This window comes from Onychomys torridus, chromosome 8 (assembly GCF_903995425.1).
Source record: "Onychomys torridus chromosome 8, mOncTor1.1, whole genome shotgun sequence".
In the NCBI taxonomy this organism is placed as follows: domain Eukaryota; kingdom Metazoa; phylum Chordata; class Mammalia; order Rodentia; family Cricetidae; genus Onychomys; species Onychomys torridus.
The window spans coordinates 101,468,923-101,493,818 of NC_050450.1; the positions used below are offsets into that span (position 1 = coordinate 101,468,923).

The 24,896-nt window shown below is 48.0% G+C and overlaps 1 protein-coding gene across 3 annotated transcripts in view; it reads right to left on the reverse strand.

The window, feature by feature from the left end:
- Window positions 1-24,896, reverse strand: part of Slc39a11 (solute carrier family 39 member 11) — a 410,909-nt gene that overhangs the window by 327,084 nt on the left and 58,929 nt on the right. For 2 of the 3 annotated variants that reach the window (XM_036196368.1, XM_036196366.1), the window contains exons 1-3: window positions 20,333-20,471; window positions 16,624-16,742; window positions 14,371-14,409 (exon numbers count right to left, since the gene is read on the reverse strand). In XM_036196368.1, coding sequence (XP_036052261.1) covers window positions 14,371-14,409; window positions 16,624-16,731 — 147 coding nt within the window. In that variant the 5' untranslated portion in view covers window positions 16,732-16,742; window positions 20,333-20,471. Of the gene's footprint in view, window positions 1-14,370; window positions 14,410-16,623; window positions 16,743-20,332; window positions 20,472-24,896 lie in introns of those variants that run through there. The other variant, XM_036196367.1, reaches the window with a different exon arrangement.

A 24,896-nucleotide genomic window follows, 5' to 3' on the forward strand; every position in this document is an offset into this window, starting at 1 on the left:
GTTGGGATGGTTTCTCGGGGGCCTGCTCTAAGATCGTAGATTGATGCTCTGGCATGCATCTGGTGAAAGAGTGCTGAGCCTGCAGACAGACGACCACAAAAGAAACCTCCAGCTCCTATGACACCTGAGCCCAACACATGCTTCCGAAATATTTCTTGATCCAGGCATGTTGCCTCACACCTGCAATCCCAGCACCTAGGGGCCAGAGGCAGGAGAGTTGGGAGTTTGACGCCAGCCCAAGAATAGACAGTGAGTTAGAAGCCAACCTGAATCATACTAGACTCTGTCTCAAAAAAAAATAAAAGTAAAAAATGAGAGCTGGAGATATCAGTTGGCAGAGTGCTTGGCTAGCATTCAAGAAGCCCTGAGTTCGAGCCCCAGAACACCATAAACCAGGTATGATGGTGCATGCCTATAATCCCAATACTCAGAGTTTGAGCTGTGAGGATCAAGTTCAGGGCCAGCCCGGACTAAGAATTGAGTTCAATACCAACCTAAGTAACTTAAGAAAGACCTGTCTCATAGTAAAAAATAAATGGAGTAAGGGATAAGGACACAAATCAGTGGTAAAAATTGGCCTGGAGCGGCATATACAGGCCCTAGGTTCAATCCCTAGAGTTGCCAATGATGAGCTGTCCAATAAATGGATGACTGACAAGTTCACAGGAAGAGGGCTGTGCAGTACTATCATTTAAGGCATATACTTCAGGGACCAAGAAGGTCAGAGGCGGTTCCTTCTTCCCATATCACCCTGAGCATCCATCTCATGAGCAGAGCAGATAAAAGAACCCAGCACGTGGTCCAGTCTAGCCTTCATCCACCAGATGCAAATAATAATTAAAACCTACAGCTGTGCAATCACTGCAAGGACTGGAAGGCACGGACGAGAATATGCTTTGAAAAATAAAAGGCAATCAAATAATGACGCCTGATAACACAGGGATTCAGTAGCCCCAGAGGTACCAGTGTTCCTTGTGGGGACAATTGCACCCACAGAAACCTTCATGCATGATTACAAAGTGCTGGGCAAATGCAAGCTCAGAATCTATTTAAAGGTCGGCCTGGATAATGACCACGTCCTTCCCGAGGTCTTAAATGCACCACTAATCTGTTTTCCCCTTATTTATGCAACTTAACAGCTATCTGGTTTTGTCCACCCTCCCAGAGAGCTAACTCACTTAGCTCCGGGGCTGTCACAGGTGATTTCTTCACAGGAGGGAGAGAGCTTCGGACAGAGAGAGGTTTCCAAAGAAACGCCAGAGCAGAAGAGAAAATCAAGAAGAAAGGGCATGGGTGCACAGGTGATGCACGATTCTCCCGTGGGCAGGAGGGGTCTGGCCTGCTGCTGCTGAAGAGACTAAGACCCTGGGCCAATGTCAGATTTGAGAGTAAAAAGCCAGGGAGCCCAAGAGCAAAGAGCAGCTTGTAGTGGCCAGCCGTTAACCCTCTCACCTCCCTGCTATCTGTACTTTCTTTTCTCTGCAGGGCATGGAAACATCAACCAGTCCAGGCTGGATCTAACCTCACCAGGGGCAGAAGCCAGGAGTGTGTGTGTGGGGGGGGGGGGGGGGGGGAAGTCTGTCTCCTGGAACCTCAAGGTGTCACCTAAAGGCAGAGATCACAAACAGCTTAGCTACAAACCAGAGGCTTGAGCCTTCTTACCAACTTCTAGGGGGTAACCAGAGCAATCAGGGCTTGTCACTAGCTACTGCCACCACACCTGCTACTACAGCCACACCATCTAGAAGGGACATGGAAAATGAGATAGAGCCTCCCTCACAAAGGCAGATGGAGGCTGAGTCCTGATTCAGAAAGAGAACTTCTTGATTAAGGGGGAAAGTTAATAAAAGTTGAGCATGGCAGTACATGCCCATAAGACCAGCAGCTGGGAAGCCATGGTAGGGAGACTGCTATGGGTTCAAAGCCAGCCTGGACTACATGTTGAGCCCTTGTTCCCTTTCCTCAAACAGAAAAACCTCAAGCCAGACACAGCGGTACACACCTGTAATCCCAGCAATGAAGAGGCTGAGGCAGGAGGATCACCAGATCAAGGCCAGCACACTCCATCAAAAACCTGTATAACACCTCCCACAGCTAACTAAGGCTCAGGGAACTTTGTGGAAAAGGAGACTGAAAGATTGCAGGAGCCAGGGGATCAGGGAGTACACTGTGAGATTTCATCTCCTAGGAATGCCAAAGCAGCATTCATAAAGTCTCACCAACATGACGGCCCGAACAAGACCAACAACAGACAAGCTAATGTGGACGGGGAAAGGCCCACGAGGCCAGAACCTTACACAAAACTGCAAGTAACCAGAGGATGCTGAGAGCTGGAGAAATAGTCTTCCCCAGGGCAGAGCACACCAACTGGTCACCCAATACCAAACGGTCAGCCTTGAAAACATTATCCAGACTAAACAGGTTATATTTATAATATATGTGGTGTATACACACACACACACACATATATACACATACACATGTGACAACAGCTAGTGAAAAAAGAGACCATGAATTGGAATGAGAGCCAGGAGGGGTTTTATGGGTAGGTTTGGAGGGAAGAAAGGGAAGGGGGAAATGATGTACCTATATTATAATCTCAACAGATAAAAGAAATAACTTTTAAAAGAATCTGATAGACAAATTGACTGGTGAACTGATAGACTGACAGATTAAAAAATAATGTAGGTTCAGGTTAACAAGATTAATGTTAATATGTAGAATTTTTGCAAAAATAGTATCTTTCCCCTGCTTCTTCCAATTTCACAGACAAGAGGGCCCTGTTTACTGGGGACCGTGCACACTGCTCACCTACAGATTCTGGGAGACAACATTTCTGCTGGCCAGAGGATTCTGCCTTATCCAGAATTCTTTGCTTCTGAGACAACACAGCCCCAGGACCAAGAACACGACCCAAGCATTGCCCTTAATAGGTATCAACACCCACAACTGACCTTGGTCCTTGAGGCTCAGTTCCTCTGCCACCTACAGACAGAAGTGGCTGTGGCCTGGGGTTCAAGATCCCTTCCTCCCTAGATGTTCGTAGAACACCGAAGGGAAGCTGAGAAAGCAACCCTTGTTCTCACTGGCTGAGAGCCAGTGCACAGGAGAGCCTGGAGGCAAGCTGGAGAGGAGGTGGGGGGTGGGGTAAGTGTGGGGTCCTGCAAAGGGAGGAAGAGACTGCAGAGCTTTGCCTAGCTCCATTCTGCTGATGTGGGAAGACCAATAGAAATTGGGGAGGATGGGGTTAATTTCACCTCAGAATTCTAAGTCACAGTCCATCATTTTGGAGAAGTCAAGGCAGAAACTTCAAAAACCTAGTCACCAGCTAAAAAGATGCCTTGGAAGTGGTTGCTCCTGCGGAGAAGCCCAGCACCCACATTCTGGCTCACAACCATCTGTGACTCCAACTTCCAGGGATCCAATGCCCTCTTCTGACTTCCATGGGCACCTGCACCCAGATGATGCACATACTCACATGTAGGTAAAACACTCACACGCATAACGTAAGTAAATCTATTTTTTAAACTAATCTCGTCATGTCCACAGCCAAAAAGCACCAAGAAATGAAAGAGTACAGGCATATTCTCACTTGACTGCTGCTCACTTCCTTCCTTGCTTGTGCTCAGCTAATTTATTCACTCCTGCACAACTCGGAACCCCCTGCCTCGGGAATGGTACCACCCACAGTGGGTTGGGTCTTCCTACATCCATTAACTTAAGACACTCAATCACAGACATGCCCACAGACCAACCCAATACAGACAATCCTTCACTGACACTGCCTTCCTGTCTCAAATTAATTAAAGGTAGCCATCAAACCCCTGTGTTTCACAGGCTGCCTCTAAGAACCTGAGTCAATTTTCCAAACCCCTTGGGTGTAAGTGGGCCTTATGACTTGCTGTGGCCAAGGAAAGGTGAATTAAGTGGCTCCATGTTCCGTAGTCTGGGGCTCCAAAGACTGTGCAGTTTCATGCCCAGCCTCATGGTACTTTCCCACAACTTGGTAAGAATCTGTGGGTTGTACTCCTAAGCCACGATTGGAGAGTAGGCAACAGTACCAGAGCCACAGACCTGCAAATGACACCTTTGTCATGGTCTACAGAAGCTACTGACAGACAAAACCTTAGGGAGGCGAGGCCAGAAGAAGAACTACCTACCTGGCCCCGCCACCCTAACCATCTTAACAAATAGTAAGTTGCCCCTGATTTAAACCACGGTATGTTAAGGTGGTTTGAACTGTGTGTTGAAGCATGTGAGGCATGTCCGCAGAACATCACAGGGGCATTCTCTGTGAGCTTCAGTGTACGGGTCACAGTGTGTGTCCGCCGTCACATCACACCTACCTCAGGCACCAACATTCATCTTTCTTTGCTGGGCCCACTTGTCCTCTCATTCCATCAGGATTGGTCTTTATATTTTATTCTGGTCAGGGCATGAGGGAAGCCAGGAGAAAGCAACCCAGGTCAGGCCAGGTCTACCATACCATGATCCCCTAGTCATGAGGATCAGTCCTCAGGGAAGAGTACATCCAAAGCCAAGCCAATTACACCCAACCATGAAAGTCAATGAAAAAGTCACAGAAGGCACTTCTCTGGACTACTCGACAATGGAACCTCCTAGGAAAAAGCCAACCTGGATCAGAATGCCCCCTCTGGCCCACAGACTTCAGTGTCTGAGGCCAGATCTATTCCTGGAGAGTTGTAATGTGTGAAGTTGATAAAGTGCTTACTTTGCAAACAAAAGGAATAAAAATGCCGGGCATGATAGTGTGCACTAATCTTAGCACCTAGGAAGCAGAGACAGGCAGATCCATAGGGTTTACTGGCCAGCCTTGTCTACTACTGGGTGAGTCCGACAAGGATGCCACTTAAGGAATGACAGCTAATGTAACATGAATCTTAAAGGTACTTATTAATAAAATCAAACCTGAGGCCAGGTATTGGGGTGAATGCTGGAAGATCAGAGAAGCAGAACAAGCCACAGCTACCTCACCTTGCCAATTCCTCAGCTGATCTTGTTTCCTCAGACTGGATGGCTCTCAGCTGAACTGTACTGCTCAAAAGCCTAAAAGCTTAACCAGCCAAATGCTTCTAGTTCCTGGTTTTCACGCCTTATATACCTTTCTGCTTTCTGACATCACTTCCTGGGATTAAAGGCTCACTTTCTGGGATTAAAGGCATGAGTCACCATGCTTGGCTGTATCCTTGAACACACAGAGATCCAGGTAGATCTCTGCCTCTGGAATGCTAGGATTAAAGGCGTGTGCTACCACTGCCTATCCTCTATGTATAATAATATTGTGGCTGTTCTGTTCTCTGATCCCAGATAAGTTTATTAGCGTGCACAATATTTTGGGGAACACAATACCACCATAAGCTAACGATGCTCTCTGCCTCACCCCACCCCCACACTCATGTACAGCTACACATATGCATATATACACAAAAAAGAAAGTTGTGATACATGAACCAAACCCTTATACTAGCCTGAATTAGGTTTTCTATTATTTTATCTCTGTATCTGGATGATGCATAGACCAAAGGATTTGTTTTATCCTGCACCCTGGGTAGCACTTGACTTTCTTATCAAATTTCTACATTATAATCAATCACTTAGAAAGAAACTCACTAATGAAAGAATAACATGACTTGTAAAGAAATCAACATATAAAATATGCTGGGTAGCTTTATGTCAATTTGACACAAGCTAGAGTTACTTGAGAAAAAGGAACCTCAGTTGAAAAAAAGCCCCTCCCAGATTGTCCTGGGGGCAAACCTGTTGGGCATTGATTGATGATTGATGGGGAAGGCCTCAGCTCACTGTGGGTGGTGCCACCCTTGTGCAGGTGGGTCCTGGATGGTAAAAGAAAGCAGGCTGAGCAAGCCATGGGGAGCAAGCCAGTAAGCAGCATTCCTCCATGGCCTGCATTGGCTCCTAACTCCAGGTTCCTGCCCTGCTTGAGTTCCTGTCCTGACTTCACTCAGTGAAGGATGTTACCTAGAAGCAGAAGACAAAAGAAACCCTTTCCTCCCCTAAGTTGCTTTGAGTCACAGCATTTCATCACATTGATAGGAACCTAACTAGGGCATAAACTACACACAGAGAAGGTTAAACCAGTAAGAGCACTGGGGCTGAACGTTTGCTCCACACTAGGCCCTGTGACTGAGCATGCTCACAGCCCACCCCACTTTTTGTTCTTTGCCAACTTACAGTAACAGAATCCCAATGTTAGCTAGACATGCGGCTGTTTTGCTAAAGGACCACATCTCCTAACTGTCTTTGCAGTGTGATCACGTGAGCAAATTCTGGTCAATGAAATACAGAGAGTTGTTATTCGGGGCTTGCAGGGAACGCCCCCTTCCCCACGCCACAGCTGTTTCACTGCCTGGAAAACAAACGTGATGACCAGAGCCCTGGCAGCTTCTTTGGAGCAGGAAGGAAACTGGAACCTTGTAGAGGCACAACAGTGAAGACTGGGACCCTGACTACTGATCCACAGTCCTACTTTCAAAGTCAAGGTCTCCACAACGCTGCAGAACAGGGAGCTTTCTTGTTCAGGCCACTGATTTTCAAGCCTCAGTCCTGGGTCAAATCTGATCTTAACAGACAGGGATCACCAACCGCAGAGCAGCAGGGGAAACATCACCATCAGCACTGAAGCTGTAGGTGTCTGGTTGCCATGGAGACCACCCCAACACATAGAGATTCCAAAGTATAAAACTCACTCAAATGAGAAAGGCCAGAAAAGAGCCCCCTCCCCATTCTGGTAGGTTCCCCCTCCACTCATGAGCCAGATGGTGATGCTAGCCCCGGGAAAGGTGACACCACAATCTCTTTGGCCCCCTCACCTTCAGACACCTGTCAATCAACCCTCTGAGCCCAACAGCAGGACCACCCTTAGGCCTCACTCCTGTTCCTCTGCCTCTGGGCTTTCAAGCTCTAGTTTTTTCTTTCTATAACTGCCCCTTTGCACTTCCCCTGCATGCTCCCCAAAGAACAGCTCTGCTCCTCTCCTCATCCCCAAGTCCCCAGCGATTCCCCCCAGCTAACTAAAGAAAACAACAACAACACACAGTGCTTTTCCACAGCACCTCAAGTTTTCCATATCTGGGCCTCAGCCAGCTATTCCAGAGCCATGTCCCAGCCAAACCCACCACCACCCCTGCATATTCTTTATTCTCCTCCTCCTTTGTGTGTGTGTGTGTGTGTGTGTGTGTGTACATGGCACAATCTTATGTGCACATGCACGTCAAGACCAGATGTCAATCTTGATTGTTTTCCTCAGGGGCCATCTATTTTGTCTTTTGTTTTTTAAATAAGGTTTATTGTGTTATGTGTGTGTATGTTTGTGACTGTGTATGTGCATGTGAGTGCAGTGCCAATGAAGAACAGAAGAGGGCACCAGATCCTCTGGAGCTGGAGTTATAGGTGGTTGTGAGTCACCATGTGGGTACTGGCAACTGAACTCCTGTTCTCTGAAAGAGCAGCAGGTGATCTTGACCGCTGAACCATCTCTTCAGACCCCTCCAATCTTTCTGTCTCTCACTGGGATCTGAAGCTCAGCTCCCCAGCACTGAGATTAAAGGCATGCACCACCATACCTAGCTTTTCACATGAGGGTTGGGGATCCAACTTCCTGCATAACAAGCTTCTTTCTAACTGAGCCATCTCCCCAGTCCTTCCTCCCCTGTGTGAGCCATCTTCCTAGTCCCTTCCCCTTGTGTGAACCACCTCCCCATCCTCCCCCACCTCCCCCCCAGACATCTTCTCTTCTCAGTCCCTCCCCCCTCTGTGAGCCATCTCCCCAGTCCCCCCATCCTGTGTGAGCCATCTCCCCAGTCCCTCCTCCCTGTGTGAGCCATGTTCCCAGACCCCCACCCCATGTGAGCCATCTCCCCAGTCCCCCATCCTGTGTGAGCCATCTCCCCAGTCCCCCATCCTGTGTGAGCCATCTCCCCAGTCCCCTCCTCCCTGTATTTTCCACACACAGTGCTTCTGTGCTGTCCATGCTGCCTTGTCCACCCCCTGCATCATCCCCACCTGTCAAAACCTAACCTATCTTCCCATCTGATCTTTAGCCATGAAGTCGTCTCTGGTTCTGCAACCAGAAGGAAGCTCTTGTCCCTGGGTCCCCAGCATCTTTTACTCATCACCTCATTAACTACCACACACTAATTTGCCTCATGTCTCTCTATGGGTGAAAGTGATTTCTGTCCCAAGAGACCCTAACCCCTTGCCAGGACTAGCTAGCATGTCACTTCTTTGCTTACTCTCCCATGATGCCATGCACACAGCAGATAATCACTAAATGAGGGGCAGACTGGTATGAAGACAACTTTGCCTCAGCTTCCTTCCACACTCCAAAAGACAAGACTAATGGCTATTTTGTAAACTGAACACATATTTGAAAGCCTGGTAAATGACACTGGCCCCCTTACAAGGCATAGATTACTGGCTGGTCTCCCTCCTGTGTGCTAGTCGATGCTGCAAAGTGATCGCGTGTGGTTCAGCAGCAGCCTTTCCACAAAACACTTGTCTTAAGAACGTCTGGAGATTTGCCCCTGCTCTGCAGATTCTAAAGGACAGAAGCAAGCCAGTCCTGACTCTGATCCTGGGTAGTCTGTTAACATCTTTCAAGAGAACTGACTTGAACATAATGATTGTGAACAGGATTGGTACCAAAATGCCTAAGAAAAATTATGCCAGCAACACTTAATTATTCAAGTGCAGCCGAAGACACTGGGATCAGGTAAGTTTATAACAAGCCAGCTAAACATTCAATTAGGTTTTTAAAACATGAAACCTTGGTGCACAAAAGTCTTGGGGAACAATCTATGCTCCCACCATCTGTCTGGATTCGGCGAAGCATTGCCCTGTCTGATGCCAGGGATGAGTCCCACGAGTCCCTGACAGTCCTGTGATGTTTCACACGGTACCTAATCCAACAAGCACTCAGGCATCAAGTGGGGATTTCAACCCAAGTTCCAGTTTCCCAAGCTCCTGCCTCCTGTCTTTCTTTTGCAAGAGCCAAATCATAAAGAGGAGCCTCTGTGCCCATCTGGTGGCTGTCCAGTATCACCTGATCTATGGAAATGGGCCAGGAGTGTGACAACTGCCTGCTTTGCCAGGCTCGATCGACCAGGGTTGGGTGCCAATCCTCTAGCAAGTCCAGGACAGATGCCACAGGCCTTCAGCAGACAGGGCTGCAGAAGATAAAGAGCTTATCCTGGCTTCTCCCACACAGTTCAGGCCCCTGATAAAAGCTCTCCAGGAGAGGGCAAGCAAGATGGCTCAGCGGGTAAGGGTGCTTGCCAACAACCCTGAGGACTTCAGCTTGACGCTTGGGACCCACAGAGTCGATGCAGAGACTTGACTATTGCAAGTTGCCCTCTGATCTCCGTTCATGCCCCCTCCCATCATGCACAGACCTAATAAACAAATGTGGTTTTAAAATGTAATACAAGCTTTCCAGGTGATTGCAACATGCAGCCAGGGTGGGGATCCCTGCATCATAGTGAAAGTGACATTCCCAAAGCCAGAGGGCTGCTGAACTCAACTGCCAAAGATGCCAGGACAAGCCGCCGCACTCTGCTAGGCCAGGGCGACTGAAGACAGCCGTAAAACTAAGCTGGGTTTGTGCTGAGACAGGAGGCTTGCTTTCAAGATCTCCCCTGTACTAGTTACTCTTCTCACGGCTGTGACAAAATACCTAACACAAACAATTTAAGGAGGGTTTAGTCCATCAGGGCGGGGACTTCTTGACAACCAGAACAAGAGGCAGCTAGTCACACTGCTTCCACAGCCAGAAACAGAGAGAGAAATGAATGCTGGTGTTCGGCTCACTTTCTCCTTTATTCAGTCCCAGGACCCGGTCTATGGAACTGCCAACATTTAGGGTACCTATCCCCAGTTCAGTTAATCTACTATGGAAACTCCCTCACAGACACGTCCAGAGGTTTGTTTCCATTAAGTCTAAATCCCATCAAGTTCACAATCAACATCTGCCATCACAACACCTTTGCCCTGAGCGTCTCCGGAGACACTGTCCTTCTTTGAAATGTATTACTATATTTTAATTATGGGTATGCCTATGTCTCCGTGTGGGTGTGAGCATGTGAGTATGGGTGTGAGCATGTGAGTGTGGGTGTGAGCATGTTGACTGTGGGTGTGAGCATGTTGAGTGTGGGTGTGAGCATGTGAGTGTGGGTGTGAGCATGTGAGTGTGGGTGTGAGCATGTGAGTGTGGGTGTGAGCATGTGAGAGTGTGGGTGTGAGCATGTGAGTGTGGGTGTGAACATGTGAGTGTGGGTGCCCATGGAGTTCAGAAGAGTCAGATCCCCTGGAGCTGGAGTTACAGTCAGTTGTGAACCACCCAATGTGGGTGTTGGGAACCAAACTTGGGTCCTCTGCAAGAGCAGTACACATTTTTAACCACTGGATCAGCTGTCTAGCTGAAACACACTCTTCTTCATGTCACTTAAAACACTGTAAGAGTCCATGTATGTCAATACACTACACTACAAAGCCATCCTCTGAAGGGTCTGCACAGGACCCTCAGCAAAGGAAGATAAATGCACCAAGCCTTTCTGTAGGATCCACACAAAGCCAGGCATCTCCCAGGAAAACTTCTACTTGGGAACATCAGACACTCCAGGGAGCATTCTGGAGCCTGCAGTTGGGCCCAACCGAACAGAGCCATGGTCCTTGCCTTTCTGGCTATTCATTCACATTGCCACCACACCTCTGAATTCCCAGCCCCCAACACCACCTGAGGAGCCAGCAAACTTTTCTTGAAGTCCAAAGAACAAATAGCTGTGGCTTTGTGAGCCAGTGAGTCATGCTATAGCCAGGTGCTGTTGCTATGATGCAAAAGCAACCACAGGCACTGGGACACGTGGGTGTGGCTTGTTGCAGTGCATTGTCTAGATCCACAAGAACAGGTAGCAGATGAGTTTAGCACACCAGACTGGTTGGCACACCCCTCCAGTAGACTACAGCTGCTTGACAGACAGAAGCGTTTTTCAGACCCTTGGCTGCCCTGCACTGGTCACAGTGAATAGAGTAGAACAGGCTTCCACCAGACAGTGGATGAAATGGCAGATGAGTGAATGGATGGACAGGCAGGAGCAACAAGACCCAGCCATGCTAAAAGAGCATCTTGTGAGCACCTGCCTGAGCCAAGCACATTAAAGGAGCAGCTATGAGACATCTATCAGTTCCTACAGAGAAACAAGGTGGGGTGACTCGAACACACACAGGCCATATAACCTGAATCTCTACATGTTTTATTTCATCTGGGGGAGATGGTGGGGACTGAACCAGGGCCTTGCACACGCCAGGTAAATGCTCTTCAACTGAGCCACATCCCATCTCTGGGCCTTTTTAGTTTTTTCTCCTCTTCACATTGTTCTCACCTTCTTGCAAGGACAATGGGAGTTGTCTTCTTCAAGGAGGACTACATGCCCAAGAAGAACACTGCAGTTAATTTGCATCATCACAGGGCCCAGTGTGGAGCGAACGTTCGGCCCCAGTGCTCTTACTGGTTTAACCTTCTCTGTGTGTAGTTTATGCCCTACTTAGGTTCCTATCGCTGTGATGAAATGCTGTGACTCAAAGCAACTTGGGGAGGAAAGGGTTTCTTTTGTCTTCTGCTTCTAGGTAACATCCTTCACCAAGTGAAGTCAGGACAGGAACTCAAGCAGGGCAGGAGTCCATTCAACTAACTAGGCACCAATAGAAGCAAGATAGGGAGGAACAGGTAAGGGCAGGAGAAGGGTGGTGACTATTCGGGAGACCCCAGAGGAAGGTCTCGCAACCACTCAATTAGGGAACACTCCACCCTGGGCACTCAGCAGGGGAAGAAAAAGCGAGGAGCTCCTCCCCCAAGACAATCACTGTTGCACCCCAGCTCATTTCCTCCCTACACTGTTGGTAGTCACAAAGGAAATCTGAGTGTGAAGTCATAAAGAAAAATATAATACAGTAATAACAGCAATAATCTATCTTCTTTCTGAGTGGCTCTCTTCCTTCTGTGCCTGGGTACCCCTCACCTTAACCGGCATCGTGGGTCAGGAGTTAGGAAGGGCTGACTAGGCCGCCCTCCATCATGCTTCTCCATGGCTAGCAGGGCAAGGGGTTGCAGGGGATAGGAATGCCACCGTGGTACACTGGAGCCTTCAGAAATCACAAGCATTTGGGAGCCCTGAGAGTCAGGCTGAGTCCCAAAACAGGAAAGTGAGAGGTTGGCATTGCACCAACCCTAAGGGCCCAGTCCTTTACTTAACAACAGTGCCATGGGCCCTGAGTTGAGTCTGGGAAGAGGCTGGAGAAGGACCCTGTCCCTCAGAACCTTCACACTTCACAACACACCAGCTTGTCAAGTGCAATCCCTCAGTGGGAAGCTCAGAGTCCTCCCATGTTGCTGTGGTTTGGGAGTGACCATCATGGGTCTATAAGTTGAAGCCTGGGTCTCTAGGATGGAGCTACTGGGTGGTAAGAGAACCTTTGAGAAATGGGGCTTTAAGAGTGGTCCATAGGTCACCTCAAAGGGGATCATGTGACCCTAACTCTCAACTTCCACCAGGAGCTGTGGCTGCTGGGAGACAAGAGAATAAAGCAGAGGGCATCTGTCTAGGAAGGCTAGAAAGGAGAGCTGGCTTCCAGAGCATTCTCGGGCAGAGCAGTTTTACGGAGAAGAATATGTGCAAGCTGACAGCCTAGAAACGGATCCTGCTACTGCTCACTGTGCACCTAAGTAGAGCTTGGGAATCTCCGTGTCCTCTAAGGACAGACCCTTGTCTGACAGCCAGTGACTTAGATGACTTCAGTGAAGTCCCACCCCAAGACACATTTTCCCAGATCATTGGACTATCACAGGATGGCAGATAAGAACCAACCTCTGATGGGCTACAAGAAAAAGCACACAGTATGTACCTTCTGATAGAGCCACCAGTGGTATATATACCACCACCATGAAGTACTCGTGCTTGAAAAATGAAATCTGGACTTGCAAAATTGTTCACTGGGAAAGGAACTTTCCTCCAAGCCTAACAACATGAATCTGGCCCTCAGGTTCCATATGGCAAAAGGAGAAAACCCACTACAAATGGCCCTCGGACCTGCGCATGTGTGCTGTGGCACAGGCATGCTCACACAAACACAACAAATCAATCATTCAAATAATGTTTAACGAAAAATGTGGGACCTCTAGATGAATTCATTCTCAGCTTGAGATCAACAAAAGAACAAGTTATAAACACCACAGGGAAGGAATCCACCAAACCCAGAATGTAGAATGTTCTAGAAACAAAGACCTAGTTTCTCCAACAAATCACCAGCTTAGGAGGAAGTAGGGTAGGGGGAGACTTGAAAGACTTAAAAAATATGGCCAACTGATCTTCTTCAGATACCAGTTCTCGCAGAATAATCTTACAGGACACCTTGGAAAAGACGGGGGGATATGAATATGGATTGAGCATCTGATTACAGTGAGGAATTACTGTTTGCATTTTGGTAGGTGTGAGGTGGCATACTGATTACGGTTTCACAAGAAGTCAGAGTTTGAAATACATATTGAATTTCCAGGTGAAATTACACAGATCTGGGATTTGCTTTTATAAAAACATTCTGAGTTCCCAAGCAGGCTGAAGGGAGACAGATGGAATGAGATTTGCCAAATGTCAATCACACCTGCAGGTGGGTGATGTGTACCAAGGCTATAGATTATGATTTTTTTTTTCCTTGTGTGCTTAAAAGTACCTAAAATAAAAAGTCCTGGGGCTGGAAAGATGGTGAAGCAGGCAAGAACACATACTGTTCCCACAAATGACAAGTTTGATTCCCAACACCCACAAGTCTCATGACCTCCTGTAACTCCAGCTCAAGTGAAAGCTAATGCTGCTGACCTGTGAGGGCACCTGCTCATACCACTACCACCACCCCACACACATTACATAATTAAAAATAAACATAAAGCCTTTAAAAAGTCCTTGGAGAAGAGAGAAAGGAGATGTTTAATTCATGCTAGTTATCAGGTTAGGCCCTCCCTGATGTTATTTTCTATGTCTTTATTCACTTCGTTCTCCATCTAAGGAGAGTACCTAGGGGTTGGGGGTTTAGCTCGGTGGTAGAGCGCTTGCCTAGCAAGCACAAGGCCCTGGGTTCGGTACTCAGCTCTGGAAAAAAAAAAAAAGACAAAATAACAAAAAGAGAGTACCTAATAAGCTGGGAAACAAACACAGTTAGTTGGAGAAGGCAGCAGGTGTTAGCTCTTATAGAAAGCACACCTGGATAGTGTGAGGGGCTGGCACCAGCCCCAGGGAGGGAGAGGTTAGGATCAACACACTTCACCCACTAGATGCGACTCACCCCTGCAGCAAAGCCCAGACTTCCATCTAAGATCCGCCTCTGAAAATGAAAAAGTGAGATGTTTCAGTTTCCAAGGACAAGATGATGTGGCCTCAGCTGGGAGAATGCCATATAGCTCAAAAGAGCCACAAACCTACTCCTAAGCTGGTAGTGACCTCCTGTTCTTACAGAATGGACAAGAACCAGGGTTGGGGATGGAGGGGGGGGGGGGGGGTAGGGAAACAGCTAAACATTCCATCCATTCCAGAGTCAATTAGAAGTACCCTTGGCAGGGGAAAGGGTCTTGGGGTGCACAAGCCTGCACATTCTCTTTTACTCAGCACCCCTATGCCTTTGGTAAGTAGCTGGATATAAAATGTAGGAAAGACCAAGGACTGGTGAGGAACATAAGGAGCAACAAAAATGGTCACACATGTAGGGGACATAAACTGTCACAACCATGTCACACAGATAGCCATGTGGTGGGACTAATAGCAATTGACTACAGTGCACATGCTACTACTGAGAAATGACAGAAATACATGCTGGGAATGACCAAGCTCATGGACAAGATGCACTGTTCATAAGACCCCAAAATTAGAAACTGCACCAAGTCCCACCCACAGAAAGACAGACACCAAGGAAGACAACCAAACACCACAGGGCAAAGAAAATAGACACACATGTTACATGCACATAGAACACACTGTGTGCATGCATGTGCGTACAGATAGGTACAGATAAATGTACATGGCAGGCCGAAGCATTTAGTGAACTGGGAAGTGAACAGGGTGAATTCGGCCAGACACAGGACAGCAAATGCTACGTGAGTACAGCACCTAACAGGACCCAAACAGGGAAGTCTACACTGCGCCCTTGCACACAGGGCTCCTCCATACCCCCTCACATCCTCCCTCTTCCCTCCTCCCTCCCCTTCCTCTCAGCTACTGGCAAGTGCCATTCTACTGCTATCTGTGAATTTGACCTACCTCAGTGTCTTACACACTGAGACATTGGGTACCCTATTAATTCCTGGTTGTGTAACTTGAGATCCAAGTCTCCAAATGATAGATTTGGGCCAACCAACCTCCCCTAGTCAGGGTGGAGGCAGCAGTGTGGAAGGCAGTATGCTATTGCTGATACCAAACTGGTCTATAACACCTGAGACACTGAGGGGCCTGAGACACCGACTTTTCTAGAGGAGTTTTCCTTTCTAGATCCAGGGCTCCGTGTGTTTAAAGAGATCTACATTGCTTTCTCATGGGCTACTCTTGCAGCATCTCCAAGTGCCCCTGAGCAAGGCAAGAGAGACATTCTTCAAGACAGCCTTGAGTTTCCCTGAGTGGGGATGCGGGCAGCTCAGGGTTGGAGGAGAGTAGAATTTCAGGCATAGGAGGTGGGTATGGGCTACTCCTGTGGTACAGAGGGTAGGAGGGTGTATGCAGAGGGTGGAGGAGGGATGTAAGTATGTGGGGTGTAGAGGAAGAAGAGATGGGGAAACACAGGAGATATTGTGAGGATGTGGTGTCAGAATGCACGGCCTCAGAATGAATGAGTGTAACTGGGGGCTCTCTGTAGGATGTGTGGAGGGTATATGCGTAAGAGGTGGACAGACACAGTATGCATGTGGACAAGGAGCTTATCTATACTCATCCAAAGGAGAGGATGCATTTGAGGTAAGGGTGGGCTTACATGGTATCAGAAGGGAGAATGAGGATGTAGGTCTATCTATATTCATTCAGGGGGTGGGGTAGGGATAGAGGTGAGCAGAAGGAGGTGAGCCTGTCAATATTCAGCTACAGGGAAGAGATGAAATGCCCTGGGCTGGGGTAGAAGAGAAGCAGACTTCTTCCTTCCCCCAAGGTCCTACCAACTGTCTAACTAACTCAAGGCCACAGGGAGGGAAGTTCCATCTGAAACCTAATCATCTCGGATCCTGCACAGTACTCCCTGCTCCAGGCAAACAGGAAATTAGTTGGAAGCTTGGAATAAGGCAGCAAGTTAATGGAGGTGAAACAGCTAGTCCCTCAGTCCCACGCCCTTTCGGGTCTGGGTGCCAGAGGCAGGTGAGGGGAAGACAATGCATGGCTTGTATGCCACCAACAGGTGCCTGTCCCCTGGCCTAGTAAGCAGACAGAAAGAAAACAAGGAGGTGAGAGAACATTGCCACCTCACCAACTGCCTGTGTGGTTACTGGCACTTGCTGTGGGGAAGGGGAACAGTGTCAGAGCTCACCAAGGGTCCCTGTGAACCTCTGGAGATGAAGCAACTCACCTGGCCACTGGAGAAGATGAACACCAGAGCTGCCCCAGCAGCTGTCATTGCCCAGGTAAAGAAGGTCCCCAGCAAGGCCTGGAACACGGAGCTGTAGCCTTGGAGCATGCTGGAGACAGCTGTGCACAGAAGAATGACAGAGTCAAATGCTGAGGGGCCTGGTTAGTGACATACGCATGCTCTAAACCCCTGCCTACCTACGGTACTCCTCATCAGAGTAGGTGGTCTGCACCTTCAAGTCACACCAATGCAATTGCCTTTCATCTGGGCTCCAGAGGTATTAAAAATCAAGTAACTTTAAAAGGTGATATGAGAACACCCAGAGGAAGGGGCCAAGAAGCCCTCCCAAGAGGCTGCAGTACTGAGAAATCGCTCTAGAGAGAAGCACAAAGATTCTGAGTTGTGTAGCATCGAGGAAGGGGAGCCTTCGAGATCCTGCCACAGCCTTGCCCGCCATTTCTTCTCCGTCCCTGCCAAACATAAGCCACTAGCTCAAACTCTCTTCTAAAGTGCTTCCACGTGATTCCCAGTCACACCTTCCTGGCTCCCCACGCCAGCCTCCTGGCTGAATGTAGGGTAAATTCCACTGACAGACCTTGCCTCCTCCATGGACTCTCCAAGCCAAAGTGCAACGGCACCATGTGGAGGCACCGCACTCCCATTTAACTCAGTTCATCACAAACCCAGACAGCTGTGCCTCATGTTCTTGTTCTCAGAAGCCCCTTCAGGAAAGCCTTTCCTCCACAGTTCCTTCCCTCTAAACACAGGAGCCTCCTCTGAGGCCCATCTGATGCCAGCCCTGTGACAAAGCCTTCCATGATCCCCCACCACGTCCAAACACAGATCTTTGCTGCCTTCTTCATCTCTGTATCCTTGACTGCTTGAGGATGGAGACAACACTTTCCCACAACCTTGTGAAAAGGGGCATGGGCACCCTGGAAACTACTTGCTGAATGAGAAGGAGCCAGCTTACTGGGACAGGAGAACCAGAGAACACAAGGAAATAAAACTGTGAACGGCACTTGCCCTGAAGCTCAGCACCCTCCTGCTGAGGGTGAAGGGGCAGCATAGTCTACAAAGAAAAGAAAGAGCCCACTCTCAGACTTAACCATGCTCAACACCAGCCATTCCATATGCAGCCTATTCCCTCCTAGACCTGAAATGACAGCGCCAGGCTTCTCCTGTGGAAAGTTACCAAGCAGGGAAGTCCATGTGTGAGGCAGCCCTGTGCCCTGGCACTCACTAGGTGTGGGGCCTCAACTGAAAGGCTTCATTCAGCTCCCCTTTCGCTCGCCAGCACCCACAGGACTGGACCTGACCCCACCTGGCTCAGCTCCCTCAGGCTGAGCAGCCAGGAATGATGTGCCCGTATATCAAGGGCTGAAGTTCCCACTTCTGGCCTTAGAGGAAATCATGACAGAGTGTGGACAGGGCCCTGTACCCAATCTACATTCAGAAAACACCGTGGGCTCACATGAGCCCAGCAGGGGCCCTGTGCTAGGTCTAAGGTAAAGTCACTTATGGGTTCAGATTTCAAATATCTGCAACTTTTTGACATTTCAAGTGGACATTGTTGTTATGAGAACCACACAATCAAATAACAACAACAAAAACTCCACCCAGCCCAACCACCTCAGTTTAACTCCCAATACCCACACAAGGGAAAGAACCAACATGCTGTCCTCTGACCGCTACATGTGCACCATGGAATACACAAGTCCCACACACAAACACACTAAATAAACAAACTAAAAGGTAGTTTTAAAATGCACCCTTTCCCAAATCTCACAATGTTTAAGTGAGTTTACTATTTTGTGTATTCATCTCTATACTGGGGTGCAGATTGGACACACTGGATATAGGAATTCAAGACGGTAACTTGCACAAATTAATAATTAAAAAGAAAAAATTGCAAGCAAACAAATAGTCTTTTACACCATTCCCAAGTCAAGCCAACCTCAAGAGAGTGGTATGTGCTGGGCATGGTGACACACATCTTTAGTCCCAGCACTTAGAGATAAATGCAAGCAGATCCCTACAAGTTTGAGGCTAGCCTGGTCTATGTACCAAGTTTCAGGCCAACCAGGGTTACATAATGAGATCCAATGTCAAAAAATAAAATAAGAGGAACTTGTGTTTGTTTTGAAACTGAGACCCTGGACCACTAACACAATGATCATTCCCAGTAGCTGAAGAGTAAAACGTTAAGCATTTACAAAGACAGACAGCAAGCTAAAAGCTTCTCAGTCCTAGCTATCTGAGACGGATCATGGCATAAAACACACCACCCGCTCCAAGTACAAACCAGCAAAATCACACAGAAGGGAGTTGTGGGTGATCGTGGCACAGGAAAACACTCTCCTAAACTCAGTGTATAACTGAGCACCTGAGACGAAGAGGGATGTAGAGGAAGTCTGAAACCATACCCTGTCCATCCGCCAGCAATGGAGCTTATCACAAGCAAGCCCAGCACCCCTGGAAGAAGTTTCTTCCATTCTCTGAAAACTCTGGCTACTCAAAGGGTGGTGAGAGCCAGTAGTTCTGGCCCCTCCCTTAGGAGCTGCTTAGTTTTTTGGTTTTTGTTTTTTTGTTTTTTTGGTTGTTGGTGCTGTTTTAATGTAGCCTGGCACTTACTGGGTTGCAGAGGATAACTTTCAACTCCTGATCCGCCCCAATTTCACCTCCCAAATGCCGGGATTACAGAGGTGTGCAACCATGCCTGGTTTATGCATTGCTGGGGCTCAAACTTAGAGCTTTGTGCAAAGCATGTAGGCAAGCACTCTACCAAATGCATTTCATCTACTTAAAGTGCAGTCTCAGGTGACACCACACTTGCTGAGTCCTCCACGGGGAATTCCTACACACAGCTGAGTACATAAAGCCAGACCAGTTTCTACACAACTGGTTTAGTGGTTTTGTGAGTCCTGCCTTGTAGGAGACTGGCACCAACTGTCCCGAGTACCGAACAGACCAATAAGCTCTTAGGAACAGGACATGCCAACCACAGCACCTTCAAATCATGGGGGGCTGGACATTAGCATCAGAAACTTGACCCTTGACCAGGAGAGAGGACCATGCTCCGTTCACCCTAACTTCAAAAAAGTCAGCACCGAGCTGTGTATATGCATTCACCACACAGAGCAGCCACCTCCTGTAAAGCCTGTACATTCCCTTCAGTCCTGTTTCTTCTGTCTCCCTCCTCTTTTAAATCTGTTGCCTCCCCCACTTCAAGACACTGGTTCAAGTAAGGCTACAGTGAGCTCGCACAGAACACGCAGGCCAGACTCTACCAGACAGAGACGCCCTGGAGACAGGATCTGGGGCTCCCGGTACGTAAGCGAAAAGTTCTCTAAGCAGGCGCCCTGCCGACTCTCAGCCCCCACCCCACCCCATCAGCTGCAGAGGGGAGGGACCTCTGAACTGCTGCCATTGGCTCCCAGCGATCCCTTGTCCCCTACACACCACCATGAAACAATGAATGAAGAGGCTCTTGGCTGTGCACTGAGGGGCCGCAGAACGCGCTCTCCAGCTCATCTGAGGGTGGAGCAGAAGGGGCCTGAGCACCCACCCTCCCCTGCCACTTGCCACAGCCCCCGCGGTTCCTCCAAGACCTGCCCTCCCTAGAGCAACCCTTTGCAATCTCAAGACAGCTGCACACTCTTGTGACTGCCCAGGATTCCGGGCATGAAGGAGAGAAAAGGCGACTCACTAGGGTGCCCTCTCCAGCCCCCTCTCCACTTCCATCAGCCCCGAAAGCCACAGACTCGCCGGGCTCCACTCCTGCAGTCACTTCCTGCTTAGCTCCAGCACACGTGGCCCTCCACCACCAGGCCCCGCCCCTCCGTAACTGGCGAATCCTGCTTGGAGAATAAAGTCTCTGGTTCACAAACTGCAATGAGCTCAGAAACAGGTGCGGTCGGGCAAGTGTAGCGCCCCAGGGCCAAGGGCACTGCAGAAAGCATGCACACCGCCCTGGAAGTCTAGAGGAAGCAACAGACACCCTAAGAAGGGACATTTTGTACCAGTTCTGACCAGTACTTAATGTAGTCTACATCTTTTGTCACAGGTCCTAAACTCTGACCAACAGAACCCATGTGCTGGAGTGTCAGATGATGTCATGAAGAGCAACATTCCAAAGGCCACTGGCTTTATCCTCAAGGTCAACAGCTTCCATTCGAAGGATGCCCGACAAGGGCTCTGCACTCTAAATGCCTACAATCTTTCACTTTGAACCTGGAGATGTACTCTAAGAAACATTATCTCAGGTCAAGGGCTTTGCACTCCATGGTGGTAGTGTTTGTTTCTGATCTTTGGTGGGGGCCTGCCACTCAGCTCCCAAATAAATTACACACAGAGAGACTTATTACTTATAAATGCACAGCCTGAGCTTGGCTTGTTTCTTGCCAGCTTTTCTTAAATTATCCCGCCTACCTTTTGTCTCTGGGCTTTTCCCATTCTCTTACTTCTGTAAATCTTACTCTTACTATGTGACTGGCTGTGTAGCTGGGTGGCTGGCCCCTGGAGTCCTCCTCCTTCTCTGGCTACTTCGCCTCTCAGATTTCTCCTTCTATTTATATACTCTCTGCCTGCCAGCCCTGCCTATTCTTTCTCCTGCCTTGCTATTGGCCATTCAGCTCTTTATTAGACCACCAGATGTTTTAGACAGGGACAGTAACACAGATTCACAGAGTTAAACAAATACAACATAAACAAAAGTAACACACTTTAAAATAATATTCTACAACACCAGGGCTTCTGGTAAACATCATGATTGGATTTAGCTACAACAAAATGAAGGTCAGATTCCTGATTCAATTTGGATGTCAGGAAAATATACTAAGAAAACAAATAATCTCTTAGTATAAGTATGTCCCGTGCAATGTATGCTAATGTCATGGTTGCTGTTCTCTAAAATGTAAAGCTAAGTAAGTGGTCTGCACTGTATTTGGCAACCTAGCAGAGAGTAGTGAGGACAGAAAGACAGCCTGCAGTTGGAGTTGCCATGGACCAAAGAAGACATAGGGGTAGGCTTCTTCTACCTGCTATAGAAATAAGACACCTTCCTACTGAAAATCACTCCACACACTTACAGATGGAGGAAGAACTCTTGAATAATGCTCGTCCAGATCTCAGCTAATGCCCAATCAGCCCCCAGCAGACTCTGCTAGTTTATATACACCTTGGGCTTATGCATTTTACATAAACTGTCCTCCTTAAATCCCCTTCGGGTCCTGGATCCAGGTAACCTTTAGAACAATGAAGACAGAGACAGTGGACCGCAAGTCTGGCCACTTAGGCAGCTCGGAGATTTACGCCAGAATTATATTTTAAGTACATCAGTCTTGTTCTCTTTGGATCAGTTGTTACCTGGGGTCATCTTGTCCACCTAGCAGAATTATGGTTTTCCTGATAAGAGCACAAAGAATTTAATGACAGACCTGGATTTAACAGTGGTTGTGACCCTACACTGTACCCGCCCCAACCCCTAGCTGACCCTAAGAGATATGTCTTTGGTTTGGGAAAAACCTAATGGCTGGTCATGAGTCAAAGCTGTCTCCTCCCTCATGGGAATCAGTCTATCAGTCAGTCACGCCTGGTGAGCACACATTCTTCCCTAGCATCCTAAATTCCACTCATCTCTAACATGCCTGCTAACACACTCTTTGTCTTCGGGGTATTTTAGAGGTCATGCTCCTTATTTAAACTCCCCTTGTGTGACTCAGTGTCTCCTAAGCCAATCTATTAGTAAGTCCTTTACAATGCCAGTTCTGTCACTTGGAGTCTCATCTACCTCAGTCCAGCAAAAGTCAGCCACTCTCACCCCACAGGGCGCTGTGTCAGGAAGAAATGACCATTCAAGAGACTCAGCACCCCCCAGGACAAAGACAGTCAGCCAGGCAAGGTGCCACATGCCTGTGATCCCAGTCCTTGGGAAGCTGAAAAGTAAGGCTATGGTTAAAAGCCAACCTGTCTCAAAAACAAAACAAAATAGTAAACAATCATGCATTGAAACAGCTTGCTATATGAGTGACACAAAAGAAGGCCCAGGGGGCAGGGCCATCAGTTCCACCCCCAAAAAAAGGTCACGGACTCCCCCACTGAGCTAGCCATTAAGTAGCACAATGCCTTGGATTGCCACAGAATTCTATGGAAGGCTGAAGTGAATAGAGGTGGGATTAAACAAAACTGACCACAGCCACAGGTTCTTCCCTGCTGAAACTGGAGAACAGCCACACACACAGTTTTGCTGAATTTTCCTACTTTTCTATGCATTTAAAAATTTCAGAAAGGAAGATTAACCAAGTTCTTTAATCAATCTACAAAGTGTCTCTCCTGCCCGGCCTTCAGCTGTTTGAGCAGTCTCCTGTTGTGTGATACTTGTTTGTGTCCTGACGAATAAAGCTTGCCTGGAGATCAGAGTGTGGAGCTAGCTACTAGTTAACTATAGAGGTCAGGCAGTGGTGGCACACACCTGTAATCTCAGCACTTGGGAGGAGGAAGCAGGAAGATCAGGAGTTCAAGGCCACCCTGGGCAACAAGAGACTGAACCAATCTAAAAGAGAACAGAACCAGGTGGTGGTGGCACACGCCTTTATTCCCAGCACTGGGGAGGTGAAGACCAGAATATAAGGCAGGTGGGGATCTCGCCCCGCCCCATTTAGTCTGAGGACTGGTAAAGGCAGGATCTAATGGAATTTTCCCAAGCTCCAGCCCTGAGAAAATTCCTCCCAGAGTCTTTGGGAAGACACTATGTCAGGCATGGGGTATCTGAGGGAAAGGAATCTTTGTACACCACACTCTTTTGTCCACTTACTTTATTCCTCTATGACAAAATTCTATCTACGCAGCTTCAGTTCCGTCCTGACTCAGTTCCTCTCTGTACCTACTGTTTCTGTCCCCATAGCCCTGGTCATAACTAAGCCCTTATGCTCTTGATCTCATCTTCGTCCCCTGTTCCTTCGTCCTCCATCTTTTCTTCCTCTTCTCCTCTCCTGATTGGATCACACCTACAATCTACAAGAAACTTTTCCTTGCCCCTCACTCCTCAGCCTGAGCCATTCCGCCTTCCCACCTACAGAATCTCTGTCTTCCTCTCTTCTCTCTGGCCATGCATTTCTGTCTACCTTCTACTGAAAAACTGCCTTGTTCTTTCACTCCCAGCTCCCAGGATTCTCTCCCTGGAATCCTGCCTCACTCCTCACTTCACCTGGATGTGCAGAAACCTTTGTTCTCAGTCAATAGCTCTGGAATGCCATTGGCCTGAAGGCAAGGGATAGTCTGAGTTGTTCTGGCCCTGATAGTCCTTCCATGCTTTTTGGGGGGCTGGCCCTAGCTAAATGGGGAAATTTGCAAAAGGCAGATACCCAATTCAAATGCTAAAAAGGGGGCGGGGCTGGGAGCTCAGAGGCAGAAGTCTCTGCCTACATGACTTTATCCAAGTACTGGCCCGAGCAGGGTGCTCATACATGCACGTTCTATGGGAATTATGAGCACAAGAAATTCATAGCAAGGCGCAGCTGAATATTAAAGCTGTATAACACCAAATATTCCGTGATAAATGGCTTCCCATTTGACGGACCCTTGGTCGGTCAAAGTATAGCTTATTATATACAGCTGGACTCCCTACAATATATTCTTGTGGCTCACCACAAGGAACGATCTGAGATTTTGTAGAGGTAAGAAATTCTCTGGTGGCTGGCTGCTCTGTTTCTCTGATCTTTCAGCTTTTACCCCCTAATATCTTACCCCAGGTTTTTATTTGTTGAAATGAATTAGGATCACACTAAAATCTACTGACTGACTTTCTTTCTTTTTTTCTTTCTTCCTTTCTTTCTTCCTTTTTTTTTTTTTTTTTTTTTTTTTTTTTAATTTTTCAAGACAGGGTTTCTATGTGTAGTCCTTGCTGTCCTGGAATTCAGAGATCCACCTGCCTCTGCCTCCCAAGTGCTGGAACTAAAGGCATGCGCCACCACTGTCCAGCAGCCAATGCTATTTTTTTGTTTGGTTTGGTTTGGTTTTTGTTTTTTCAAGACAAGGTTTCTGTGTAGTTTTTGGTGCCTGTCCTGAATCTCACTCTGTAGACCAGGCTGACCTCAAACTCACAGAGATATGCCTATCTCTGCCTCCTGAGTGCTGGGATTAAAGGTGTACACCACCACCACCAGGACCCAGTCTACAGACTTTCTTCAGGGGTCCCAGAAAGACCTCTCAGGACCTACCCTGCCTCACTTGTTCTAGGTACCTGGTTAAGCTTCATTAAGCATGAAGACTTT